Raw genomic sequence first — 18,409 nt, 5'->3', positions numbered from 1 at the left:
TTTTTGTTAGGGTAGGATTTGTCTATTTCTTTTATTATCCTAATTTACCATGGGTTTCTTTTTTGGTAAGTCTCATGACCTCTCCTAAATAAGTACTAATCTCCCATTCTGAACAGTTGTACCATATGCTCTAACAAATGCAATCTCAAGTTTTACTTTTCTGCTAAACTTCATTTGGCCTCACTACGATTGGGAAAATACAGTCTAAATGGTTCTGTCACAAGTGCTTTTCTGGCCACTTATCTAAATAATTGCTCTTTTTTTTTTTTTTTTCCATTTCAACTTATGTACAGCTTCTGTTACCATAGAGATGGATAGGGACTAAAAGCAAAAAGAAAACAAAAAAGACATACATTTTAAAATTCAAAGGTAAAAAAAAAAATAATTCACCTACCTGATATCCAGTAAGGAAAAAATGTTTTATAAAAAAATGTTCCATTTAAAATATCTTTCAGTGTGAGTGCTCTTGCTGTATTTCCTTCAGAGTTATGAACTTCAGGGGAGAAAAAAAAACAAATTATTACTAAAAAGATCACTAGCTCAAGTAAATACTAACACTCTTATCTGTTCTTTCTCATATAATGAAAAGATCTGCCATTAGCAAAACACTTAACTCCTGTCGTAATAGTTATAAGCATTATCTTCTTTTTAATAGACAGTATAACTGAGGCTTACTGAGGTAATTTGATGGCCTGGAAGGGAAAACTGGTGGGAAAATCTTGAGGATTATGAAAGCCATAGAGGAGGACAATGCTGAGCAGTGGGCACATTATTCTTCAGGCAGTGAAAAATAGTCAGAGATTTTTTAAGAAGGAAAATGAAATGAGGCTCCAATAACTCTAAGGCTTGCAAGGCTGGGATCGCAGACCATGTGGATTTGACTAAATACCTAGCCTTTAAGCACATTACTGCATTTCCTCACATATGGTTGGCTTGGATTTCTACTGATTTATCAATGATGTGTTTTAACATCCCAGTTGGTCAGATGAGATCAGCCAGAATCATTACCTTCAGACATCTCAAGAGAGGCATTAATGAGCAGAGGTAGCTGCTTATCTTGACTAGGGATTATTATAAACAGAAAGTGAACCAGATGAAAAGAAAACCACATCATCTAGACACATAATCTTAGAAACTCCATGTTTTCCATATGAAAGCTAACCTAATGTAGCTCATAAACTACAAGCAAATTTCACCTATATTTAAATTCTCCAAAACAATTGTGTTTTTCAAACATGACTATTCTCAGAACAAATTCATTATAGAGATCTGAAACAAATATGCTATATAGATAGTATGACAACCAACTTTCAATCCTCCTTCATGTCCATATTGCCATTCTCCATCCCTCCCACCTTTCCCCTTCTCCAGGCCATCACTTACAGAACCAACTCTTTAAAAATGTCCTATACCTTGAATAGCATTTATGAATCTGGTATTCATCCACGTAAAATAAAACCGTTGAAGATGAGAGCTTTACTCTACTGCTAAATTCTTCCATAGCTTTTCATGACCCTTAGGATAAAGTCCAAAAATATTAGTCCTGACTAAAGGCCCTACCTGGTCTGGATGGCCTATTTCTCCAGCCCCTTCTTGCCTCTCTCTCATTACCTTAGTAAGCCTCAGTTACCCTGTCTATTACTCCAAACATGTTGAGCTTTCTGTTCCTCAAACACTCATTTCTTTCTCCAGAGCTTCTACACCTCTTTCTACCCTCTCTCTTCTCATAACTTCTATTTAGCTGTTAGTACTCAATATAAGGGCCTTTAGTCAGGTCTAAAGGCCTTGACCAACCCCCCTGCCCTGCCTTGTTTAGGTCTGGCTCCCTTGTTGTACATTATCGCAGGCCATGTTCCTTTTTTTTTTTTTTTTTTTTTTTTAAGAATATTTGTCTTCATTTGTAATAATTTATTTGTTTGAGTAATTATTTTATTAATATTTCTCCATCTCCCACTGTATTATCAAAACAGTCACTGTAAGGCCAGAGAACACGTTTAGTTTTCCTCACCATTACATCCCTAGTGTCTAGCACACAATAGGCATTTAATAAATATTTATTGAATAAGCAGATATATGGAATAAAGAATAGATAGATGAATGGGATTTGTGACCTCTTCCTTATAGGATGGTTCTACTACTAATTTCCTGTATGGCTTTGGTAAGTCAATCTCTGTCATCACAGCTTTTTCATCCTATAATATAAAAATATGGAGTAGAAAATGCCAATAATACCTTCCAGTTCTACCACATTAGATTTTGAAACTTGAGACTCAACATGTTCTATTAACCTCGTAGTTACATAAATGTACTGCCACGTGGTAAGAGCCAATTGACCAACTGGATAATAGCGTCTTCTGATATTTTAACTCATTCACATTGATGTATATATGCTCCACACACTTGCTTAAGATCATGAATTATTTTCTTAATTTATTAAAAAGTTTTCTGGTGGCTATAAGAACACAAGTGACTGGTGAACCCTTTTGCAACCAGTAATAGTATGGTCATAGTACAGCTTTATAACTCTAAATACTTAATAACATTAGGTTATTCTAGTTTTGAAAATGATCATCTTCTTACATTCTCTTTGCATCATAAGTAAGGTTGTGCATGACATACAATGATAATGTAAGTTCTTCTATTTAATTAACTGGTCTTGTGCAAAACTCAAATTTTATAATTCCCAATCAATGAATAAAACACCTTTTTACTATAATAGCATTAGAAGAACTGCTAAGCATTTAATTCAATTTTATTTAACTTTTTAAAGAGCAAATCACAACTTGTTTCTAAGGTAGTCAAGGGGAAATTCTAACTATTATTTGCGGTAAAAATAGTTTTCTTTTTGAGATACATTTAATTCGTGTCTACACAATCCTGAATATATAGATTTAAAATTCAGCAAATCCTTTTATTGTAAATACAAAAAAGAAGTTAATTATTTTACTTTTTTAAAAACTTTTTTGATATTAATTTAATAAAAATATAACCTTAGTGATTTTTTTTGTTCATCAAATAATGCTTTGATTATGGCTAATGACATTTAATAGTTTTTCCTATTTAAATGTTCTTGCATATGATTTTCCTTACTTGTAACTATGCTTGAGAAATTCATAGCTGAAATTAATCTTTATTTTTATAGAAAGTTAAATTAAATGAGCTAATTTAAGTGAAACATTTAGCTCTATGTTTGGCACATGATAAGCAGTCAATGCATGCCAGCTTTCACTATTATCATAGCTTATCAGTATTCTTTAATTAAATATTTTTGATCGGTGTTTCCGAAACTAATTTGACCAATGAGATTTTTGTTTTTTGTTTTGAATACCTACTAAAATCACAGTCTAAGAAAAGCAGTGTCATATTAGGCTATTAGTATGTACAATTAATGTTTACTTTTATTCTTATTTAAAGAAACTTATCAGTTGTGCTTGAAACATTTTGGTCATAATATGACTTTATAACTGAAATATCACAATTATAATCATATATTTAGTATCAATATCACACATATTGATAAATATAATTTATAAAAAACAAGAGTTTCAAATTATGTTTAAATATCTAAACTTACTAATTTTTCTTTTCTTATTATTAATAATTATGCTGATCCTTACCAGATTTCTCCAAAAAATTTCAAGGATTAGTTATTTACTCTTTTGGAATTTCTAATATAGATTACCCAAGAAAGTTACATGAGAGTATATTTCATATTACTTCCTAGTTAGTCATTTATTTAAATGTGTTCATAGCAGCTCTAAATGCCAATAATCTATCCAGAGAACTCAGCATATGTCATATTATGACTCAAAATACCTATATAAGAATGTTATCATATATTAATTGTACTAATTACCGTGATGATAATAAGCTTCACCAGCACCCAAGAGGTAATGCGCGTATGTTCAGAAAACATATCCAGAGGAGCCAGCTATATTTATGTGGAAATAAGTTTTGTGCACAGATTTGGGATAAGTGATTACTCCTAACCTCATATGTGGTGCAGCCAGGGCTCAGAAGGTGCTATACTGGAATCAGGCTGGGCTCAGAGTGTCACCCAATCAAATGGGAATATTTTAAATTAGTCATTCTTATCTGTCTGCTGAAAATGACCGCATTTTCGTAAATGCAGCAGAGTGCCATGTCTGCTCTGAGATGTCGCGTTAGGTCACTTATTCACAGTTATAAAACATAAAGTTTACTTAGAATTTCTAATCCAAGCATTGGTTCTTTGTATACCTAGAAATATTATAAACATAATAATGTTTCACTATACTATCACTGTTGATCCCTGTATCAGGCACCAGCAGAAATGACCTTCTCTTGGGCTCTATAGAAATGCCATTCGTTTATTGCTCTTTCAACACCTACCTCAGTTTATTGAAAATGAACCTTTTTTTATCTCTGTATTTATATGAATTGTATAAGGTAGGTCTTTATCTACAAGAGTAGAATCTGTGTTTGATTTTTCTCACTATTACATGCCCAGAAGCTAGGACAGTGCTTGGCATATAGTATGAGCACGATAAATGTTTGTTGAATAAAATAATAAATCAACTTGACAGATTTTAATGTTCACTTATTTTTACTAATCTTTCCCCCACAGATATGCCTGCCCTTACTATCTACATTTCTGTCCATGTTGTAAATTTCATGTATATACTCTTCTACCTGGACACATACCTTCATTTAAATATGTATCAAAATTTAGTCCATGGAGTTATTAGGAGTGCTTGTTTAAAAAAAACCAAATTCCTAGTCCTTATCTCAAACCTACTGATTCAGAATCTCTGGGGATAAGGCCTTGGTAGTTTTCATTTTTACCAGGCTCCCCAGGTGATTCTTCTGTAAAGAATCCAAATTTAATGATTTCACTAAATCTACTCAGTTCATTGTACTCCTGTGCGTATCATTGGCATCGCTCCTTGCCTAAAAAATCCTGGTAGGTGGGTGGGGCTGGCAATTCATACCTCATGGACATAGACTCCCCACAACTAAGTATTGATCATGGCCTTCAAGGAATATTAATGGTCTCTTGTAATATTATGCCCCAATTCAGTCCTCTTGCTCAATCTTTTGAGGTTATATCTGAATGGATTCTTCTTTAAGTACATTCCCTCTGCTGATCCTTGAAGAATGGAGAAAGGGGAAGGGGCTGATTCTGTCTCAGATTAGATTTAAGCAAGATTACAGGGAAAGCATGGGGGCGGGGTGGGAGGGGGAATCACTGTTTTCTAGTGTCATGAATGTGTGCGTGTGTGTGTGTATGTGCGTGTAAATCAGTATAAAATAGTGCATCTCCATGGTATCATTTGCACTAAACATATTCCACTAATAATTACTGAATAAATAAATGGATTTTCATACCCCTTTCCAAGTAATGTTTTAAAATTGAAAAATAAACTTTTGATTATTTTTGAAATTTAGTTTTGACATCTGTAACTTTTAAATTCTAAATAATTGAGCAGAAGTAGAAATTAATTCAGAAAGCATATCTCTTTTCTATATATAGCTGACACTTACTTGATTAATACTTAATTCCTGATAGTGCCCTTATATTTAATTTGGAGCAACTTTAGCAGTTACTCATACACCACTTAAAAACTCTAATTAAGTATACTTTAATTATTTGCATTTTCAGCTTATTAAAGCAAAGCTGAAAATAATTTCAGTTATGAATCTAAGAAATTACAATCCACAGAAATGATTCACAAGTAAGTAATGATTCACTATTCTAATTCTTTCTTAAAACTTTGTGTTTATTCTTTATTAAGATTCTGTTTCTATTTCTGCCATTTAATTTTCTAGTCCTAACAAATTGGAAATAAGTGTCTGAGCAGTGGCATCTGATGTTAGCTCTAACAGCCATCATAAACTAAATGAGAGAATAAGGTTTATTAAAATGGGTACACAAGTGACTGGCAGGTCCCTTTCTTCTCATATTTACACTTAATTCAAAACCGATGCGCATGAAGCCAACCCAAGGAAAGTGGCATGGGCTTCCAGGCACCCACACCTTTCCTTCTGCTGGCTCTGGAGATGCTATCTATGAGGAAGCATCATCTCCAGCTACTGCATCAGGTCGTGTTTGTTTTGGAGCGAGCACCACAGGGGCAAATATAGGAAATACTATGGTATAAAATCTACTATATACAAATTACTATTATATTTGGGCAAAGGGTGAATAAATAGGCTGAATTTTGAGAAAAAAATGGATCTGAGGTAGCATTAGATTAATAATAAGAAGCATTATAATTGTCCAAGGTTTTATAAGTATCAAGTACTCTATATGCATGGTCCCATTAAATTCTCACATCTGCTCTCTGAGGTAACTAACTTAATTTTATAGATTAGAAAATGGAAATTAGAGAGGTAATGTAACTTGCCTAACAGAGTTTGGGATTAAATCTAGCTCCATCTGATTTTAGAGGCTGGGTACTTTGTCAACATTCTATGATTTAAAGAGAAAACACATGTATAATAAAACAGCAACACAAACAAAAAATAAGGTCAGGAACCAAGTAACACACAAGGAGACTACAATAAATATACCTCAAAATGTAGTCCCACTCAGTCTCCTTGGCCAACTCATCTTCCTCTAATCTCTACTATAAATTTTGGTGTGGCTCATATTGGTGTTACTTGGGGCCTGAGGAAGAGCCACTTTTCTCAATCATCTCATTCTCCCCAGGTTTCTATTACATATCCCTGGTCTGATTTTACCCCCACCACCACTGTGCCATCTAATTCCCACTGAATTTCTTCTCTGAATTCTAGACTTGTATATTAAACTTCCTCCTTAACATCTCCACTTTCATATCTCATAAGCACTTCAAAATAATTAAGAAAAAAAATTCATGTTGCCCCTCCAGCATGTTTCTGGACTCTTGATTCTATTTCATTAATCTGTATGTCTATCTTCATGCCAGTACCATATTGTCTTGACTAATACACTTTGTAGTAAGTTTTGAAATAAGGAAGCATGATTCTTACGACTTTGTTTTTCTTTTTCAAGATGAACTATTCTGGGCTCTTCGATTTATTTCTGTACGAACTTTAGGATCAACTTGTCAATTTTTGCAAAAAAAAAAAGCCATTTAGGATTTGAATATGAATTGCATTTAATCTATAGATAAATTTGAGGAGTATTGCCATCTTAAAAATATTAAACTTTTTGATCTGTAAACATAGGATTTCTTTCCATTTATTTAGGTCTTTTTTCTATTGTTTATTTCTAAAGTATAGAAATTGATTTTTATATATCGATCTTATATCCTGTAACTTTTCTGATCTTGTTTATTAGTTCTAATAGTTTTTTAGTGAATTCCATAGGATTTTCTATAAATAAAATCATGTCATCTGCAAATAGCAATAGTTATACTTCTTTCTTTCCAATCTGGATACTTTTTTTCTTACCTAATTATCTTGGCTACCACCATTAATAAGATATTGAACAGAAGTGTTGAGAGCAGTTATACTGTCTTGTTCTTGATCTTAGGGGAAAGAATAGAATCTTTCACCAGTGTGATGTTAGCTGTGCATTTTTTATAGATGCTTTTTAATGAAAAGATGCTGGATTTTGTTAAATCGTTTTTCTATGCCTATTAAGATAATCATGTGGTTATTGTCCCTTTTTCTATTAATGTGATTTATTATAGTAATTGGTTTTTGGATGTTATATAACCAGTATTCTTGGAACAAATCTCACTTTGTTTTGGTGTATAATCCTTTTTATATATTGCTGGATTTGGTTGGGGATTTTTTCACCTATAGTCAATCATAAGAGATATTGGTTTGTAACTACTATTGATCTGTAACTTCTTTTCTTTTGACTTCTTTGTATGGTTTTAGTATCACAGTAATACTGACCTTGAAGAATGAGTTCAGAAGTGTTCTCTCTTCTTCTATTTTTTGAAAGAATTTGTGAAAAATTGGTATAAAATTTCTCTTTATATGCTCGGTAGAGTTCACCAGTGAAGACACCTGGACCTGGGGTTTTCTTTGTGGGAAGTTTTAAAATTACTAACTCAACCTCTTTAGTTGTCATATTCTATGTAGGTTTTATATTTATTCATTAGTAAATTTTGGTAGTTTGTATATTTCTGAAAATTTGTTCATTTTATCTAAGTTGTCTAATTTTTTTGATAGTCTTTTATCCTGTTCTTTTAAAAAGTCCTATCACATCAGATTTTCTACCAATTATAAAATGGTAATCTGGACAAAAAATTAATTTAGGCACTAAGAAATCTTATTCTTTTTGTTATTAATGAGAATAAAAGTTAATAAAAATTGTAGGCTATTGTTTTTACTAAATAATTTTTGTTAGTTCACCAGGAAACTGAAATGAAAAATAAATTCTTTGTTTTACATATAGTGAGCAATAAATTTTCAAAAGGTTGATTATTATTTGCTTATTCTATGGAAATATCATTTTAGTTTGTGCCTACTGTGTTAGTTACTGCTATATTTTAAGGCTCACTTCAACTGTCTCTGGTTCTTAAAAACATTTAGCTCCAATTTGAGCTTTAGGACATGTTTTTCTCAAAGTTCATCTATGAGTAGATATTCTTGTATAAATTGTTAACACAATTTGTTTTGGAAATCAGAAACAGGTAAACTCCTCTGCGTTATAGGAATCATCCAAAGATTTAAATTATTTTATGAATTATTTAGAATTTAGTAAAACTCAAAGAGAATACGCCAAGATTCACCTTCAGTTATTTTAAAATCCAAGTGAAAATTAGGAAAATATAATCTGCAAAGCTGGTTTATTTATACCCAACTTAAAAGCTTAACTTTTATGTTTATAAACTTACTAAATCTTGTCCTCAATCTTTTAGATTTCCCCATATTTCCTCCAAAGGAACAGTAAGTAAATAAGCTTAAAACTCTTATGTTTGAGGGAGTTTGTTTCACAGTTCTAAATGTTTATACTGGGAAAATTTCAACCTTAAAAACATATTCACATCTCCTTTGAAGATGATTTCATCTCACATGTATCTTATTTTACAAAAAATGATTGTTGACGTTATAGTAGTAGTAATAGTAACAATAATGATCATAATAACAATAATGGATTTCTGCCTAAAATACATTTTAAATGATATTTCTTCTTAGAAAATATTGTTTTCGGTTCTATTTCAATTGTCTGTTATTTTATATATCTTCTGAAATAAGTCATATAGGGGCTTTATTTAGCTAAGTATGCAATCACTATAATTTATATATGTGTATAATCATAAATACATATGTATATACATATTTTTGTTAGTTAATTTATTTATATAATTTTGGCTTCGCAGCTATCAGTCTCCTTTTGGTTCCTTGAATTTCTCTAGCTTCCAGGCCTTTGTACCTGCTTTTCCCTCTGCACTGAGGATTTACCCTACAGTTTTGTCCTCCCTGTCCTTAAAGTCTCAGCTCAAATATCATCTCAGAGAAATCTTCACTGACCATCCTTGTTATGGACTGAATCGTGTCCCCATAAATTCATAGGTTGAACCTCTAACTCTCAATGTGACTGTATTTAGAGACAGGGCCTTTAAGGAGGTAGTTAAGTTTAGATAATCATAATGGTGGAATCCTAATCCAAAATAACTGGTGTCCTTAAAAAAAGAGACACCAGGAGTGCACATGCACAGAGGAAAGGCCATGTGCTGACACAGCTGCAAGAAGGCAGCCATCTACAAGCCAAGAAGGAAAATCTCTGGAGAAATCAAAGCTGTCTACACCTTGATCTTGGACTTCCATCCTCTGTTGTTTAAGCCATCCAGTCTGTGATATTTTGTTATGGCAGTCCTAGATATCTAAAGCAACCCTCACTCCAGTTCTCGGTTGCACTTTTAAGAATTTGAAATATTTTGTTAATTTATTTGTTTAATTCTTTGCCATCTGTTTTTCTTAATGGCAGAGACCTTGCCATTCATGTCCTAGACCAGTGGCTGTTATTTGGAAGATGCTCAATAAAGTATTGTTGGACAAGTAAGCAAAGCATCCAGGAGCCACAACAGATAAATATTGTGAATAATGGATAACCAAGGGATGCTAATCTCAGTTTTTTTCATATTCAGTAGATTGTTATTCTTAATCCCAGGGGGCATTATATATATTTTTTCAGTCCAAAGGCTAAAAATCCAATGTTTATAGAAGTCAGGCAGAATATGGTATCCTGTGCATAATAAAATAGAAACTTGTGGGGTCTGCAGCAAACTGGAGAAAACATTGCCCACATAAAGATGACTGTTTTTCAGCTATTATCATGGGCCTAATGCTGCCAGATCTAGTATTTCAAAAAAGCCCAAATCCTAAACTTTTATGTGAAATCATCTGATTTTTAAAAATTGGTGACTAATACAAATTTTCATAAAACATAGCAGGCCGAAAACAACAACAATGAAAGGAAAAGTGTTTAAATATAGGCAAGAAGATTTCAGGGAGATCTGAGGCTGAACTAAGAGGTTTTCCTTTCACTGAGAGGTACTAAAAGCATTGCCTAGGAGACCTTACGATTTCTCCACGCTGCATACCTCGCCTCTTATTTTTCTTCCATTCATCTTTTTTCTCCATTTGACCCTTCCCCTCAACTTCATTTATTGTTCTTTTCTTTCTTCTTTCTTGCTTTTATCTCAGAGCCTTTCACATAAAAGTTTCTGAAAAATTTTTGTCTATTTTGATCCCAGGAGATGGGGGATAGGAATGGAGATAATACCCAAGGATAAAGACTCTCTACTCTCATAATTAAGAAGAACATAGTTGAAATTGAAATACATCACGTAGAAGGGCCTAGTTGTTAATTTTTTGTATATATGAAGATGAGGATGAAGAATACAATAAAATTCTAGCTTTTACTTATTAAGTAGCTACTGCATGTTAGAAATTGTAGAAATATTCAACATAACACTGGAGGTCCTAATGAATCTGATCAAGCAAGAAAAAGATATAAAAGGCATCAAAATAGAAAATGAAGAAGTCAAACTGTCACTATTTGCAGATGACATAATTCTCTATATAGAAAACCCTAAAGACTCAACAAGAACACTATTAGAAACAATAAGCAATTACAGTAAAGTCTCTGGATACAAAATCAACATTCAAAAATCCATAGTGTTCTTATACTCTAATAATGAAGTGCCAGAAAAATAAGTGGAAAAAATAATTCCTTTTTCAATTGCAAAAAAAAGAATAAAATACCTAGGAATAAATCTAATGAAACATGAGAAGGACCATATAATGAAAACTATAAGACTTTATTAAAAGAAATGGAAAAAGATACAAAGAAATGGAAAGATATTCTGGGTTCTTAGATTGAAAGAATCAACATAGTTAAAATGACCATATTACCTAAGGCGTTGTACAGATTTAATTCAATCCCCATCAAAATCTCATTGGCATTTTTTAGAGAAATGGAACAAAAAATCATCAGATTTGTATGGAAGCACAGAAGACCCCTCGTTGCCAAAGCCATCCTGAGAAAAAGAACGAGGCTGGAGGCATCACCCTGCCTGACTTCAAATTATACTACAAACCGACAATCATCAAAAAGGCATGATATTGACAGCAAAACAGACACACAGACCTGTGGAACAGAATCAAGAGTCCAGAAATAAACCCAAATTTATATGGGCAGACAATTTTTGATAAAAAAGCCAAAACATACAATGAAGAAAGAAAAGCTTCTTCAATAAGTGGTGCTGAGAAAACTGAAAAGCCACTTGCAAAAGAGCGAAACTACACTGTTGTCTATCACCGCACACCAAAATTCACTCAAAATGAATTAAGGGCCTGAATATAAGATCTGAAACAATGAAATGCATAGAAGAAAACATAGGAACAAAACTCAAGGACCTTGGACTCAAAAAGGATTTCATGAATATGACCTCAAAGGTAAGAAAAGTAAAAATAAATAAGTAAATAAATAAGTAAGTAAGTAAGTAAATAAATAAATAAATAAATAAATGAGACTACATCCAACTAAAAAGTTTCTGCTCAGCAAAAGAAATCGTCAACACGGTAAAGAGACAATCATCTGAATGGAAAAATATATTTGCAAGCAGCGCCTCCGATAAGGGCCTGTATCCAAAATATACAAAGAACACATATGACTCAATAACAACAAAAAAACAAATGATCCAATCAAAAATGGGCAGAGGAACTGAACAAACACTTCTCCCTAGAAGACATACAAATGACTGACAAATATATAAAAAGATGTTCAACATCGCTAGCTATTAGGGAAATGCAAATCAAAACCACAATGAGATACCATCTCACACCTGTTAGAATAACTATAATCAACAGGACAAGTAATAACAAATGTTGGAGAGAACGTGGAGAAATAGGAACCCTCATACGCTGCTGGTGGGACTGCAAATTGGTACAGCCACTATGGAAAACAGTATGGAGTTTCCTCAAAAAACTAAGACTTGATCTACCATATGATCCAACAATCTGTCTACTGGGCATTTACCCCATATCTGAAAAGATATTTGCACACCAATGTCCATAGTAGCATTATTCATGGTGGCCAGGACATGGAAGCAACTGAAGTATCCTACAATAGACAATTGGCTAAAGAAGCTGTGGTACATGTATACAATGTAATATTACTCAGCCATAAGAAGAGATGAAATACTGCCATTTGCAACAACATAGATGGAACTCAAGATAATCATGCTAAGCAAAATAAGCCAGACAGAAAAAGTTGAAAATCACATGGTATCACTTATATGTGGGATATAAACCTAAAAGCAACAAATGAGCAAGACAAACAGAGACTCGTGGACATGGACAATGGACTAGTGGTTACCAGAGGAAAGGGGATGAGGGGAGAGGAGAGGTAGATTGGATAAAAGGGGTCAAACATGTGGTGACAGAAAGAAATGTAACTATGGGAGGTGAACACACAATGCAATATATGCCTTACTGTTAAATTGTACATCTGAAATGTACTAGATTTCCAATTTCATCAAATTAACCAATTTCATCAAAAAAAATGAATTAAAAAAAACAAATTGTAGAAATATAATAGCTAATATTATTGAGTATTTGCTCATAACCATGTGAGGAAACTACATTCAAGAGAATTCAAAGAGAGGGCAGATAACGCCTACATTTTTTTAACAAATAATATTGACAAATTCAAGTCCAGGAATTCAGAAAGTATGAATCGTGAAGCATGACTATAAGAATTTACTTTTGAAATTCTAGTACCTCTGTCACCTCTATAAATCTCTTGAAACAAGAAGGTCTATGTGTTTGTCTTTGGAGTTGGTAAACATGAGGAGGTATGTGTGAAGCTTTAGTTTCCACTCTCGCTTGGTTGCATCTTCACACAGGAAGAGAGGTGATGCTTGGGAAGAAGAGAAAAGTGAATAGAGGTAGGAGAATAGAAAAGGAATTAGTTGAAGGAGAGTAGGCTGAGGCCAAGGAGGATAACCTGGGACTAAGGGCTATAAACCCACTTCTGTTTTCCATTTGGTGAAAATAAAAAATAGGAAATGTTGAAAATTTCAAAAACAGCTATCCTTTATTTTTATTATTATGTGAGTGATCTAAATGGATCTTTCTCATTTCACTACCACATTTTCCTATTTGTTTCTAAAATCCTGCCTAAATCTTTTACAGCAATTTTAATCCTGAGGCTGGTACTCCTGAGACCCTCTTCTGCAGAGGAAAAGCCCCGCTCTTTACTTCTTTCACTTGGACCTGGTAAGGAATAACATAAATCCTGACCCCACTATTGGTGTGATGGCCGTGCATCCATACTGGGTTCTCACTCTGCTTTTCAGGGGGAAAACTAGACTGCTGCACCTTTGTTTCCCTAACAACTGGCACAATAATGGACAGATAGTTAGTGGGACTTAATTCATTAATATACAAATAAATGAATGAGTGTTACTTAAGTGGGTCTTTAAGTTTCTCAAAAAAAGACTGTTCTTCTGCTGGCACATAAATCCCAAGCTAAGGATACAAGGGCATCGAAAGCAAATGTGAGTAGTGGCATTTCTGAGGAAGGCTAACTAGAAGCTAACTTGGTTTTAAATTCTCTCTTCCTCTTGCTCCTTCCTCCTTCCCTTCTCCTGCCTTGCCACCCCTTAGATCCTGTTCTCACCAGGCATTGGGCAGATGTCAGAGTGAGAACTGGACTTGAAGATCCAGACTGGAGATAATTGAGGAGCGGGATGTAAGAAAGGAGGGATCAGAAGGACCCGCTTAATATCAAGACTTCATATACCACACCGACTAGAGAGAAGACCGCCTTCAACCCTCATCTTGCTCAGAAAAATAGGGAAGTGACTAGTTTTTTAAGTGGCATTCTGAGAAGTTCTTCAGCTAATTTAGAGTAGGAAGTGAATGATATCATGGACAAAAAAATATAGTTCTCAGCTTTTATTGTGATTTTTTTGTTTATTTCTGAATAATAAAATTTCACCTAAAGTTTAATTTGATTACTTCACTCTATAAGGATATTGCTTTGCTTGAGAATTATCATGTTGGTTGAAACAGAGAACTATGCTATAAATGACATAAGATTTTACTTTATAATATACATTTATGTACATATTATGCATATCTAAACCTGGGAAGATGGTAAGGATTGGGGTTATATATAATTACACAAATATCTATGTGTGCCTATATTAATATGTTATTTGTAAATGTATAAATACAGTGTATTTCTTATTAAAAATTATAGCTCAAATTCCAAAGTACAAAGGCAATCTATCCTTGCTAGTGGACTTCGAATGAGGCTCACAGTAAAATCCACACACTTTTGTCCTCAGAACATTTATTTTTGAGGAACTCAAGTGTCAGTTTCAAGTACTTAGGAGTTTCTTTTCAAATCTGGAGCTAATTTTGAGTGGATTCACACAGAACGAGTCAATCAAACCTAACCTGTCACGTGACACTTGCTGGTATAAGAGAAACGTGGCCCCCAAACCACTGAGGTGAAACACTAATCCGAAAGTAACTTTAACTAAAAAAAGTATTTAAAAATATACATGTACACAATATTTTTCAATAGCCTAAGAATATTGTATGATAGCAGAGAACAGGAATAAGAACTAAAAATTAACACTGAAGATATAAAAACACTGCTTTCATCTTATTGGTTAACCTTCTCATTTTGTAATTTTGTGAAAATCCCATGAGCATTTTGAATGATTCGAAATATTTTCTGTGCTTTAATTTTTTAAAGCAACAGACTATTTAGGACTCACACATTCTTCAAAGGCTTGTCATTGATCTTCCTTTACTGACAGTTAACTTTTAACCAAAGATATTTCCCACTGTAGTTACCATGAGCTTTTAATATTTGTCAGTACAAACTATTTCCCTTTCCCTAGACCCCAAGGCACAAACTTGTTACTATTGTATTTCTTTTTCCTGCTTAGAAGTTGAGCTTCTCTTCTAATAGTTTCACAAAAACCTACCCCCCTAATATCAATAGATTATTTATAGGTAGAGTCTTAATTTCAAACTAGTCCCAATATTAGTCTTAGTATCTTTCAACTTTCAGCAAAGGGAGATTGTTTTTAAAAAGAATCAATTTATCACTAAACATAATGTTTACTTAATAATATTTAGTCTTCTAATTTAGTTGTTTATCGCTACTGCATCTAGAACAACAATTTCAGTTTTTCTATGCAACTGTTCCTAAGATCTCTTTTTTTTTTTTAAAAAAAGGTTCTGTTTTAACTTTTCCATTCTTATTTATTTTGACTTTTCATGAGCCAATCCAATAACGAAAAGCAATGTTAGTTAAAAATATTGTCTCTAAAAGCCTGTCAAAGCTTGTAATTTACCATATATTTTGGAAAGATGTGGAATCATTTAGAATAGTGTTTAGTTTTTTCTGTTGCTGAAATAATACTGGAAATCGCTTCCTACCCATACCTAAATTCCTCATTATTTCTAATGCACAAAAACATGTCTCTGAGCTTATAGGTCTTCTTATTATATTTCAGAAATAACAGACTTTGGAAAATGAGCACCCAGGAAATGTTCCATCAGTTATGAGCATGTGTTAGTGAATTTTCCAAAGCAGATCGTGCAATTTAGAGAAAATTCTTACCTTTTGAAGGACGTAAGACAATGCACATCACCAGTAAAGCAAGTACAGCAGAAGTGGCAACTCCAAATACAATTTTTAACCATGTCTATGTAAGATAAAGAAAATTAGAATACACACAGTCTCGGCTAAGTAGTAGAAACGGCAAGATTTTGTTTACAACTCAATCTTATTTCTCCTTCCCTGTAAAACTTTTGATTGTCTTCCACTTATCTGGCTATAATTGCTGGAATTTTTCCAGCTCGGCAAGAACAAATGTTTTTACAGTATATTTAGAACAATTTCCCAATCTCAACCCACTCCAGGAAGTACATACTTATGTACAAATCCTCACCTTCTAAACAATAGAAAACTCTGATCGCACTCATTTCAGCCAGTCCCCATTCTTTAGCAACACCTGAGAGTGTATATACTAACCTTCATTTTTCCAGATGTTTTGAAAGTTAGCTACTTCTGACTTCAGAGCGTGGGTCACTGGATCTGTGAAAACCGTTGAAAGGAAGCAAGTCTGTCTTCGGGGTTGGAAGCCAAAGCTAGGACAAGGTTTTTTTTTTCTACGGACTTTTCAACACCGTGCCAAATTTCAAAAGATTTCTGTAAAATTAGAAACAGATTTTGGGGGCTTTCTTGGCCTTGAAATGAACTGTGAGTGGCTCAAAGGAGATTTTATAGCCTTCACATCCTTGTAAATACTACACCAACATCTGCTTACGCTGACATACAGAAGTTTTTAACTTTTTTTTTTTTTTGCAAGTTCAGTTTTAAGTTTCATTTTCTTCTAGAAATCACTTGTGAATGACTTTGGCAATTTATTGGGTTTCGTATAACCTTTCTATTTTCAACCAAAAGAATTTTAAATAATACAAACTTCCAGGTGTGTGCAGTATACGTATATCTAATTTTTAGCAAAGGAGGAAAATTAAAGCCACATAGCTTTTGTGAGAAATATAACCATACTTTTTTCTTCCTCTGAGAGATTATGAGGTACTGCAGACAGAAATGTTTTTCTTTCAGCACAATTTCTTTGTCCATATAGCACCATATGCACTTTCAGTAAATACAGAAGTTTAAAAATTCAACTGTCTAAACCCACGACTGCTTTACTTTAAAGAAATAAAATGCCATCTGGTGAAATTTAGTATGGGTTAGGTGTGTATGCACAGGCCAGAAAAATGGAAAGATCAGTAAGAATAATTTACCAGGAGACCTTTGGAAGAATGGAAATGGCTTTGCAAAAGTGATATTTTTGCTTCCATTTCAGAATATCTTATGAGAGAGGAGAACATTTAGTAATTATAAAACTTTTAAAATAAATACAAAAAAAAAACATTTGAGAAAAGAAGGAAATCATATGTACAATTTTATTTTGGCTAAATCCACATAATTCCAAAGCAACTGGTCAATTTGACAGAGCAGCAAAAGTTAATTGACTGAATTCAAAACAAAACAAAACATACATACAACAGTTTCTTGGTGTATTCTGGCTGGTTCAAGGCAATTCACATGGACAGAGCCTGCGCTTCCGCATAAACACAGTTGTTAACGTACTGTGTCTTTAGTTTTTCCACTAATAGTTTTCTTTGGAAATTTATAACGTTCTTAACCTGACTAAAACAAACTTCATGCTGACCTTTCATGGATTGTTCATGAAAGGTAATAAAGAAACGTTACCGAAATCTGTTGCTGTTTGCTTTAGTCGACTGGCCTGGCTACCATGAGAGGTTTTCTCCAGCAAACAGCAGGACGGTGGCTTGTGAACTTTCTCTCAGACATTCTCCAGACATCCCTCCCTGAATTCCAGCCTTATGAAAATTCTGTTGAGGAAAATGAGTCATTAAGTCTTACTGGCAGAGAGGTACAGCCACCCAGCTTCCAGATGAGGCCCCCTCCTTTGCAGTTGATGGGGCCAGCTCTTTACAAACTGAAACAATTATGAAGAATAATATCCACATTATGTTATACGCTTATAGGCATCTCCATGTGATAGTGAGATTCTCAAATCTAAGATAAAGCCACCAACGAGGTCCCAAATGAACTGGTCCCATGTGAGTCCTCTCTGATTGACTGACTTCTTTGGAAAATTCACATAGTGTATTCTCAGAAGTTCTGTCTCAGCCTGCCAAAGCCCCATAATCCACAAATACTTTTTAGTGGGTTATTTCCAAGACTTTATACACTGAAGAAAAACTGACTGTAATAAATGATTAGGGCGTAATTAAAATAGATACTATTCACTTTAGCAATTAAAAATGCACTGATATGTGATGGGTCTGTGTATCACTTAAGACTGCAGCCAAGTATGAGAGTCCACAAGAGACTCATTTAACAGGTTCTATG

The 18,409-nt window shown here is 33.6% G+C and overlaps 1 protein-coding gene across 6 annotated transcripts in view; it reads right to left on the bottom strand.

Annotated features, from left to right (window-relative positions):
• The window catches only part of LOC107511737 (fibroblast activation protein alpha), a 71,389-nt gene extending 53,505 nt beyond the window's left edge, over positions 1–17,884 (bottom strand). Inside the window, exons 1-4 of one of the 6 annotated variants that reach the window (XM_036236975.1) lie at positions 17,530–17,884; positions 16,490–16,666; positions 16,076–16,160; positions 395–493 (exon numbers count right to left, since the gene is read on the bottom strand). In XM_036236975.1, coding sequence (XP_036092868.1) covers positions 395–493; positions 16,076–16,160; positions 16,490–16,495 — 190 coding nt within the window. In that variant the 5' untranslated portion in view covers positions 16,496–16,666; positions 17,530–17,884. The remainder of the gene's footprint in view (positions 1–394; positions 494–16,075; positions 16,161–16,489; positions 16,667–17,529) is intronic. The other 5 variants (XM_036236978.1, XM_036236974.1, XM_036236977.1 and 2 more) reach the window with 5 other exon arrangements.
• Positions 17,885–18,409: the final 525 nt, after the last annotated feature.

This window comes from Rousettus aegyptiacus, unplaced genomic scaffold (genome assembly GCF_014176215.1).
Source record: "Rousettus aegyptiacus isolate mRouAeg1 unplaced genomic scaffold, mRouAeg1.p scaffold_m13_p_2, whole genome shotgun sequence".
Lineage (NCBI taxonomy): Eukaryota > Metazoa > Chordata > Mammalia > Chiroptera > Pteropodidae > Rousettus > Rousettus aegyptiacus.
Note: the sequence above shows the minus strand (reverse complement) of the source record. Positions and strands in the feature narration are given on the sequence as shown.